Raw genomic sequence first — 10,488 nt, 5'->3', positions numbered from 1 at the left:
TTTAAAACAGGGTTGTTACTTTTGCTTTAATTTATTATTATTATTATTATTATTATTATTATTATTATTATTATTATTATTATTATTTGCATCATTGCATGCCTTCCCAACATCAAAACCGGTGCATACACATGACAGACGTAACATGACAAAAAAATGTAATGACATAACAAGACAAAACCAACAAGAGAGCAAGACTCAACCCTATTTGAAGTTTAATTTAGCTTTGCACAGTTTTTAAACTGTACTTGAGTCAACAATGTGTGTACTTGTTCTACCTCTGCTTAGCAGCAACTAGGGGTGTATGTCAGGATAAGGGTGAGATGAACAGCTACTGGGGAAATTTCACCTCAAGAAATACCAATAGAGATTAAGAAACTAACAAATGGTTTAGTAGTTGAGAGTCAGTATAATGAGGTTATGTGCTATGTACGGCTGGAAATCAATTCTTTATTTAAAAAAAAAAACAAATCTCCAAAATTATACTTTTTAAAATATGAAGAGAAGGACCCAGGATGTCTAGCATCCCCAAAAGAGAAGAACTCAGCTTCTCTAAACTAAAGGGGAAACAAACTTACACCAAAAACAACACAACAGGTATCAGTCCATTCAAATAAAGTCATGAGCAAAATTCACGTAAGTTTGGAGAAAAACCCTCAGCCTACACAAAAGATAGAAAATCTATTATTGTAAAGCTTACAGAAGCACTACAGAGACTGTACTGTATTAGCAATACTTGCCATCAAACATACATCGTAACGAAATCAATAGTACTTACCAGAACTGCACTGACCATTTATATGAATGGTAAACCAAGGCCACAGGGCAAGTAAGGGCAAGAGAAAGCCATGTCCTAGCAAGTGCCTTAAATAACCCTGACAATGACTGAGACGAACTGGCAGGATGAGTCAGTAAAGATGACAAGGCTTTATTTAATAACAATGAAGAAAAAGTGTTCCATACCAGGCATGCAAGTTTCATTTGTAAGATGTCTGTTTCGAGAATATGGCAGTCAAAAAGTTCAGGAAAGGATAGGTAGAATACATTTGTATGAAGGGTAATTGTATGAAAGGTAATCTTTTGTTGTTTGTGGGGAATGATACACATAACATGGTAATGTATCTGATTTGCTAAAACTCAGTGAAGAAAGTAGAGTGCACAGATTTATCAATTTTTTCATTATGAAGTGAAATGATGGACTAATGAAGTTATTTTTGGAATTTTTGGAAGCAATGAAAACAGATAATTGAGTTGAAATAGATTTTAGATAAATAAAAATGTATCTTTGCTTTTAATATGTGATTAATTGTTGTGTGTTGCATATATGTTAGTGTGTTGTCACACTCTATGATGAAAAAACTCAGTGTTGGTCTTAGATTTTCTAAAACAGACATATGGTGTATTTAAATATGTTAATGGTGTGTTCTGAGAGAGTATGAGATTGATTGCCTCCTGTGGTGAATTTGATCATTCTTGAAGATGAAGTAAAATATCATCTGCATAAAGTTGAATCTTTTATTCTGAATTTTCAGAGTGAATTCCTTTTTTCATTCATCCATTCAGCAACCAGGTGGTTCATTTAAATCAGGAGTCTCAAACTCAAAATGTCTTGGGGCCATGATGATTGATGGTATCGTAATCTCGAGGGCAACTTCAACACTGAAGCACTACAAGAAAGTGCAAGATTCTGAAAATATTACCATTACTTACATCATACTTCGCAAAAAATGCATAGTAGTAATGATAGAGTGCTTTTCATGATATTCAGACTCTTCACATAAGTTAAAGTACATAAGTTAAAATGGTCATAGAAACAACACACTAAAAGATATGCAACACACAACAATTATGTTGTGCATTTATTTTAATTGTATATGAAAGGGAAGTGTAAATTGATATGAAACAATTTGAAAGAAAATTTTGTCTTGCATTATACTATATTATATTTTTGACATCATGTCGTGGGCCAGATGGAGGGGTATGGAAGGCAGTTTGAGATCCCTGAATTAAAATATATAATAGAAAGAGAAACAGTGGGAATGCCGGTGTGGATCCCTATTAGAGACTTTGTGATGTAACCCTGTTAGTAATGAAAGTGGCCATTGATGCGCTTTCTCACCTTCCAGTGAAATGTTAATTGTCTTTGCTTCGTTACAGCGTGCCATGTTGATTTAAACTATTGGAATGACTTATATAACATCCAAAGATATAACAGAAACAGAAATATGTTATTTTATTTAATTTGTTTGTTTGTCTTCTGCAGTGGAGCGTCAGGGAGCAGCAGTGAATCAGAGAGCAGCTCAGAGTCGGATACAGACGAATCGGAGAGCAGCTCCAGTGACAGCGAGTATAACCAGGCGTCCCGCACAAACACTCCAGAGGTAAGATGACAAGTGTGTTTCCATGTGTGAATGTGTGTGTTTATGTGAATTCCACATTAACTCCACACTGTGCACACACAGTGGATGTCATGAGCTCATAGATTAAAATGTATCCAATGGCTAACTGAAGAACTGAACTCTTTTTATTTTCATGTGAAGTTTTAGGCAAATTAAAATTTTTGTGGAAGAAACTTAATTTATGGATTATTCCCCATGTGCAATAAACTGTAAGTACAGTTGCCATTTCTAACTCCAGTTTAAAGACAACCAGTCATTACTGGAGTCATGCAAGGGTTTGTTTTTGCCAGCTGATTTTGCTGGTTCACTTTTTTTTCATGAAAGGCAGAGGTAACATTATCTTTTGTTACAGAAATCCTAATTCATAGTCATTAAGCAGTCATTCAACAGTTGGCAGTAAAAGATACTGACAATGTCATGTTGCATGTAGAAAGAAAATTGTTTAATAGCATGCAACACATAGGCAGCTATATGACGGAAAATAAATAGAGCTACTTTCAGATCTCAGTGAAAGAAGTTATATTTTCTGACTGTAAAAAATAAGCCCTTTAATGATTTATGATTTCAAGAAAAAATCCATTTTAATGCATCAAAGAAAATCTGTAACTTTTTGAGACCAAATTATATTTTGCTATGACAGTTAAACTATAGATACAACCATCCTAATAAAATTGAGGTGTTGCAGAGTGTTTGTGAAATATTCAATAATGTATAACTTGTTTTATCCCTATAGCCTGAACCCCCCTCCACCAACAAGTGGCAGCTGGACAGTTGGTTGAATAAGGTCCAAGCTCAAACCAAACCCCTGGTTCCCCCACAGCAAGAACATCATGGCACAGGTTAGTATGGACAGTTGCATGTACTGTGATTACAGTAAAAAGAGTGTTTTGATCTGCAATACTTATTTTCAGTCCAATGGTCTTCTACCCAGGCTCCATCACCCAGGGTCCTGAGCCTTTCTCCCCAGGGAGTGAAGCACCAGGAGTGGGTACAGCTGCCAAGACCAAAGCCTGCGGATCCAACAGCACCCCTGCTCCAGCTGCACCAACGGTGGAACATAAGGATACAAGGGGAGCCTCATGGTAGGCGCAAGTGTATTTGTCTGCAAATCTGCCAAAATAACTTGTCAAATTCTATCTGCTGGATAAATTAATGAATGAACGACACACTGACAGAAGGTTGAACAAATTGTTGGAAACAACTGACCAAAATGTGTCTCTAACCATAAAAGAAAAATCAATTCTTGCTTCCTGCAGCCCGGGCAGAGAGAAGGCCAAGGCAAAGCTCAGCCAGAAGGCCTCGGGGGAGGGCCAGAGGTCAAAGATGAGGCTATCACCGGGCCTGTTGTCTGGGCCAGAGGTCACGACCCCGAGGAGGAACACCACTGGGAAAAAACAGCCAAGGCGGACAGAGAGATCAAACAGCATGGAGGATAATCAGAACCAGACATGGAGCAGAGCAAACCAGCATAGGTGAGGAAGGGTCAAGTCAAAGTATGACCTTCTTATTAGTTCTTTAAAACACAAAAGGATTTGCGATTGTTTCCTTGGAGTAATTGTTGATCCATAAAAAAGTGTAGCTTGATTGAAGATCAGTCTGTGTGTAGATTGTCCATTTAATTTTTTTTTCTTTTTACAGTAAGAAAATTAAGATGTTATATGTGCCAGGTCCAGATGTGCATAGGGAGGTCATTTGGATACAGCCCTAGAAAGCTTTTTAGAGCCGTCTGAAGCTTTTTCTGGACAAATCATGGAGGACTGCTCTACCAGGAAGTGGCTGCATAGTGAAAATGGCATTCAACTCCAGCCCCAGCCCCAGCCCTTTCACAATTTAGTCTTTTAGTGCTTTCAGTACCATGGCCCTTTTCTTAGAGCTAATTATCTAAAATACAGGTTATTTTCTCCGTTTGATTCAATATCGAGAACGAATGGCCTCAGTTTTCCCTAAATGAGGGGTTTCAACATATTCTCTACTTTACTTTTATCTTTATTTCACATCATCAAAATCATCAGTTCAGCAATATATATACATAAAATACAAAGAATAATGACTGCTTCACTGAAACCAATGGCTCTTAATTTATACAGAAAAATTCTATGATCTCCAATAAGGATCTTTGTTGTGCCTGTGTGCATCTGAGTGAAAAAGCAGGCCAATCATGTAATGTTGTTGTTCAGTCATAACTAACTAATGTAAAAGTGCAAATGAATTGTTTCAGGTTCAGTGTCACAAAACAATTCTAGCAACGTATTTCTTGAGTAAATATTCTAACTTGTCACTTGTTTTTGGTAAAACTATTGCAATTACCGTTAACACTCACTTAGTATCAAGGGCTGACAGAGGCGCCACTGGATCACAGAGCTTCTTGGCAGCTAGCCACTGAACACTGTCACTCCCACATCTGTTGTGAAAAATGCTCAGATTGAGTTAACGCCAAACTGGCTGCTCAACCTGATGTTGGGCTAATTAGAAAAAAAAAACACTCCCTTCCTAGTTTCTTTTCTTTATTCTTATCTCCTTCAATCCCTTCTTCCCTTCCTCTTTCCATGTTTAAGCTTTCCACATCCAAACAAGTTCAGCTGAATACATGCTGTTTTCAATTATATCATGCTGTCTTATATTTTTTTCATTTTAACACACATTCACCCCCTGGAGCTGGCCAACACAAACATTATCTTCTCCTGTTTGTCAGTGTAAAACTGCTCTGCAGTAGCGGTGCCTTGCTCACGGGTGAATCTAGTTCGGATTGTGATGCTTCCTCTTTTTCCCCGCTGCAGCCCTGCAGTTAGGGAGAAGGACATGTTGCCTCCCCCCTCCCTGGAGCATCAGAACCCCCCGAGGCCACGAAGCAAACCCCCTAGTGGGAAAACAGCCCCCAGGAAAGAGCCTCGCAGTGCAACCAACTCAAACAACAACACAGTTACTCCGCCAGCACCTCTACAGCAAACCCCTGTGCCAATACCTGCTGTCAGTGTAAACCAGGTTCGTTTTGGGGGGTGGGATACGTGTGTGTGTGTGTTTGTGGGAGAGAGTTTCTCCATATTTCTTCTGACTGTCTTCTCAGTGGTGGCCTCAATGGTTGCCCCTAATAATACTAATGTCTCAAAATTAATCTATTAATTGTTTTTTACTATTCAATTGCTACGTTTGTCATCCAAAACTGGGACTGCATTTAGTTTTCCAACAATCCCTTTTTAATTTAAATGACGAAGAAAGGACGTTATACACGACTCGAGTGCACAACACAAGCACCGTGGGACATTTTTCCTTTACTTATCAACATCTGGAACATGTAAAGACAGTTTAAAACCAGTGCTACACACAAGTAACAATGTCCATGTATCCTATAATGATTACTTCATCCTTATAGTTTCTGGATGATTTGTCAAAGTCATAAAATTCCACAGGATAAAAACGGTATTATTACATGACTATTAAGGCTCAACACTGACTGGTTTTATCGAAATATGGAAAGTAAGAGAGGGAGTCAAAGAGATGGAACTGAATCATCGACCATCGTCTTAACCTATAATGAGTTAACACCCTGTGGTTTTATGAAGATTAGGTAGTTTCAAGGAGAAAGAAAAATGAAAGAAAGCTAGAAAGAAAGAAAACCACTTACAGTAAGCTGGCTTTATGTAACTAAGACATAGATAGAAAAGGACAGGAATGAAGATTATACAACAAGATTATAAAGTGTTCATTAGCAAAAACAAATATCTCTTTTTTAATTTATTTATTATTATTTTATTTTTTTTTTTTAGTTCACTCCAGGGAATATCAGTCAAACTGTTTTTGGTTTGTTGTGATAAGATATCTCAAAAAGTTTTAATTTTCATAAATAATTCTTTTTTATTGTACACTCAAGAGAATATCAGTCAAACAAGAATGGCTTTTATGGGTTTTTGCAAATGAATTATTTAGTTATACCATGCTTACAGAAAATGAAAATATCCCTCATCTTTACTTTACTCTTATTGAAAAGGGGAAGTGCCATTTTTTCTGAGTAAATACATTTAATAATACCAAATTAAAGTTAAAAAAAATCAACAAAGAATCAACAGGATATTGTTAAAAATGTGTCTCTCTACAGTGAAAACACAGCAGGCCCAAGAAGTCTGTAAATTAAATCATAAATCATCCAAAAATCACTGTCTTCTTGTTGACCCTCTGTAACCTGACAGAAAAAGTCTGAAATCCACTGAGGTAAGGTTGACATATAGAGACATGGATATACACACTCGTCTTTGAAAGAACAAAAGAAGTTTAGTTCACACGACACACATTTATTTTAGGATGTGCCATGTTTTGATGTTTGTTGATCTTTATGACACCGGTGCCTCGTGTCATTATGCTAATTTCCTTTGTAAAACAAATTTCCTTTTTTTTTTTTTCACTTTTTATGCCATCATTCTGAAGAAAATATGCTTGAAAGACTTAAAAGACAACTTGATACTAAAACAAATCAAACTGCATTTCGACATCGAAACACTTGCAAACCTCAGCTCCTCTGTCACAGTCCATGACGAGGCTCACGTGCCTGACACTGACATCTGCCACCTCTTTAACCGCAGGTTCAATCAACCATTAAGAGCTCCAAACGGTGCTTCAGTACATATCATTATTTCTTTAATGCTTCTGAACTTTGTAAAATGAGACAAAAAAATAATCCAACTACCAGGCTTTACCTTTGCTTCTGTATATAACTTTAAAGGTACATTATTCAAGGTTAGGAAACAAAAAATACAGAGTCAACTATGATAAAAAAGAAACTACTGAATTCTCAAGGGTTGTTATTTTAGATCATGGTTGATTCTACATAACTTACACAAAGAGGGGCATTACATGTCGACAACGACCTGCAGTAAGTGTACACTTGCATCGCCATTTTGCCCCAAAATAACCTAAAACATCTGTAACCTGTGCTGCGGGTGCTGTCACGACACCTGATCCTCTGCCAGCCTTTGCTGCACATAACGGCTGGAGGAACGACCAATGTTCGTGTCAACGGTGAGAACTTTCCAGAAAACACTGTTGGAGACTTCTGCTCAAGAAAGGAAAATTTTTGCCTGCAGTGTGAATAAGCATTATACAGGGGACAGTTTTTTCTTTTTCAATAAAAGACAACATGGTGTTTATTGAAAATGGATTTTGCAGATGGCAGCATGCGTTGGACTGATTCCAAAGTTTTCAGAAAACTGCCGGTTTCTGTCTGCCAAGTGTGTGGGTTATGCTGACTGGGAACATTAGTGGTATTTTCTTCGTAGCATCTACCTCTGTAGTTGCTTTCTCATGTTGTACATCCAGCACTGCTAATCACTTCCTTTTGTTTCAAACAACAATCAATGATCGTTTTACATCTAAAATCAAGCATTCAACATCTCTGGGACAATTCTGGTTGGATACAAAACAAGGTCTCCGATGCAGGTGGAACTGCCGCGCTACCAAGAAAATAGCAGACGGCACACATCCTTCACACAAGAAGAATGTCAGGATGATGCAAAAACACAGTTTTTTCACATGAAGAAAAAGGCTGGGTGATATTTTATATCTTGTCTATCAAAACACCAGTCCCTCCAGGAAGTTGCGATCACAACAATTAATGCGAAATCATCCGAACCCTATGAATTATGTGTGATTTTTCCAGAGATTTGACCAATTGTTGTAGTTTCCCACAACTTTCAACAATTATAGTGCAAAACATTGAGCAATACGTTACCAAACTACTAGCGATTTTTACTGAATTAAACAAAAAAATCATAAGTATTTTAGCAATTTTCACTTTCTACCACAACGGCTAAAAACATCCGAACATGCATCACAATTTTTTTAGAAAAGCTGCCATGATATCAGGCATTTTAGGCAGCAACAAACCTAAAAGAAGCCCAAGAAATCCTGGAGGGACTGAAAAACTAAAACCAAAAAATAATCTCATCCTACTAACCTACTAAGAATTATGTGTGTAGCTAAAACCTGATGTATCTTCCTTTGTGCAAAAGATTCAATTCTGCTTCTGTAAATACTCACTAATGCATATTAAATGTGTATTAATACGGAGCTGAAAATAGTCAGTGCTCAGAAATTATTAAACCTTGTTTTACAAAATAAAAAAATATATTCGTGGCAGGTTAAATTTGTACATCTTTAGTGAGAAGCAATGTTTGTATTTGGGGCTGGAGTAGGGAAGTCAGGCATATTTATGATTATTAGTAATATTATTCAGTCAACTCAAAGCTCTCTCCCCTTTGCCTTGCCTCATGTTTGTCTTCAAAACAGGACAAGAGGAAACACAGAGGTCCAAACACCAGAATCACACCCAAGTCCCGAGAATTCATCGAAACAGATTCCTCCTCCTCCTCCTCCGAATGCCAGTCAGATTCAGAGGAAGCCATCAAAATCCCCACTCTGCCACCTCAGACGACACGCTCTGCGATTAACACACAGACTCTGTCCAACACACACATACACACGCCTCTTCTCCCATGCCTCGCCTCCGTTGGCAGCATGGGCAGCCTGGGAACGTTTGGAGGTAAAGGACTGCGAGTCAAAGATGGTAGCAATGTGACCACTAATGGTAGCAGCAGTAGTAACGGTAGCATCAGCAGTGGTAGTAATGGCAGCAGTAGTAGCTGTAACTCCTTAAGCATTAGCAACATAAGTGGTTCTTTTGGCACTTCTGTTCCTGATCCTGGAGGGTTAGGAGGACAGTGCAAAGACCTGGAGTCCATGTCGCCGCCTTCCAACATGGGACACGAGGCACCTTTGTCCCCCTTGAGGCCATACCAAGAGATCCAGAGTTTATGGGTGAAAATTGACCTGAGTTTGCTCAGCAGGGTGCCCGGCCAGGGTTTGGGGGAAAGGTCCAGAGTGGGAGTCGCAGATAGGGACGGGAGTGAAGGGAGAGACAGAGAGAGACAGGGGGAGAGGGAGAGGATAGGGGTGCTGGAGAGAGAAAGACAGAAGCAGGAAGAGAGAGAGTGGCCAGGGCTGAGGGAGAGGCCGAAGTTACCCAAAGGGGAGAAACAGGAGGAGGAAAATGAGCGATTGGTGCAGGACAGAGAGAGACAAGGTGACAGATTAACAGAGAGGCAGACGGACAGAGAGGACAGAGACAGATTCGGGCTTGGGGAGAGGGAAAGGACGACAGGGAGGGACAGGGAAAAGGTTTGCCAAGGTCTGGGGGTCCTGGATAACCCCCCTGTGCAAGAGCAGAGTAATCCCAGGCTGGCCGGGAGGACAGAGAGAGGAGAGAATGGAGGTAAACACAGGAGGCAGACAGCTGGGAACATAGTGGTCCCCACAGAGAAACACACCAGCAAGAGCAAGAGGAAACATAAGGTGTTTCTTTTTACCCCTTTTCTCTGAAATTCTCTTCACATACTTGAGTCCCTAATCATTATCTCTCTTATACGGTACTTATAGTTTTATCTCTTCTGTGTTCCAGTCGGACCACAGTGAGTCATCAGTCAATGGCAATAAGAAGCTGCGATTGGACAAAGACTGTCAGCTCCTCCCACCCTGCATCTCTCCGATACACAACCACAAGAACAGCTCTACTGAGTGAGTATTACCCACTACTGTAACTCCCCAGAGGACTAAAGAGGACGACACTGTGATGAAAGTGTGACACAATAATGTATGTAGATCACAATCAGTGAGGTTCCACTCAGAATGAGATCAACTAACAGGAATCATTAAAACGTTTCAAGGACCTGATAAGGGTTTAAAGGGTATATATACAAAACTAATTTGCCACTAGATGTCACACCAGCATCTCAGACCAAAACAAATGGGCACTACAGCTAACCAGACTTCATTGACAAACCAGTAATTTTACCTAACAGTTAATTAACAGTAAACAAACTGGACACAAACAAGATAAAACTCCCAAAAAACATCTTTGTTGGTCTTTCCAAAAATCACCAACGCTGGTTTGGTTGCAATAAGCCCTTAATTCACAGAGTTCGATGTGACAATATTGATGAAAAAGGCTGCAGTGGTGGTGATGTAAGCTAACGTTATTCCTGGGAGACAAATGTGCCCGTCAAAGTCTGTCCACTAAAAGTGTGTGTTTTTGCCACTGACGATC

General features: G+C 39.0%; 1 protein-coding gene across 1 annotated transcript in view; it reads left to right on the top strand.

Annotated features, from left to right (window-relative positions):
- The window catches only part of LOC118333385 (AF4/FMR2 family member 2-like), a 69,999-nt gene that overhangs the window by 35,769 nt on the left and 23,742 nt on the right, over positions 1–10,488 (top strand). The window contains exons 6-12 of the mRNA XM_035668992.1: positions 2,264–2,381; positions 3,133–3,238; positions 3,331–3,481; positions 3,656–3,871; positions 5,177–5,381; positions 8,676–9,737; positions 9,844–9,959. Of these exons, the coding sequence (XP_035524885.1) occupies positions 2,264–2,381; positions 3,133–3,238; positions 3,331–3,481; positions 3,656–3,871; positions 5,177–5,381; positions 8,676–9,737; positions 9,844–9,959 (1,974 nt within the window). The remainder of the gene's footprint in view (positions 1–2,263; positions 2,382–3,132; positions 3,239–3,330; positions 3,482–3,655; positions 3,872–5,176; positions 5,382–8,675; positions 9,738–9,843; positions 9,960–10,488) is intronic.

The sequence above is a fragment of the Morone saxatilis genome, unplaced genomic scaffold (assembly GCF_004916995.1).
Source record: "Morone saxatilis isolate NCDOM2014 unplaced genomic scaffold, NCSU_SB_2.0 Contig22, whole genome shotgun sequence".
In the NCBI taxonomy this organism is placed as follows: Eukaryota; Metazoa; Chordata; class Actinopteri; family Moronidae; genus Morone; species Morone saxatilis.
The sequence above is the reverse complement of the archived record's forward strand: the minus strand, read 5'-3'. Positions and strand labels throughout refer to the sequence as shown.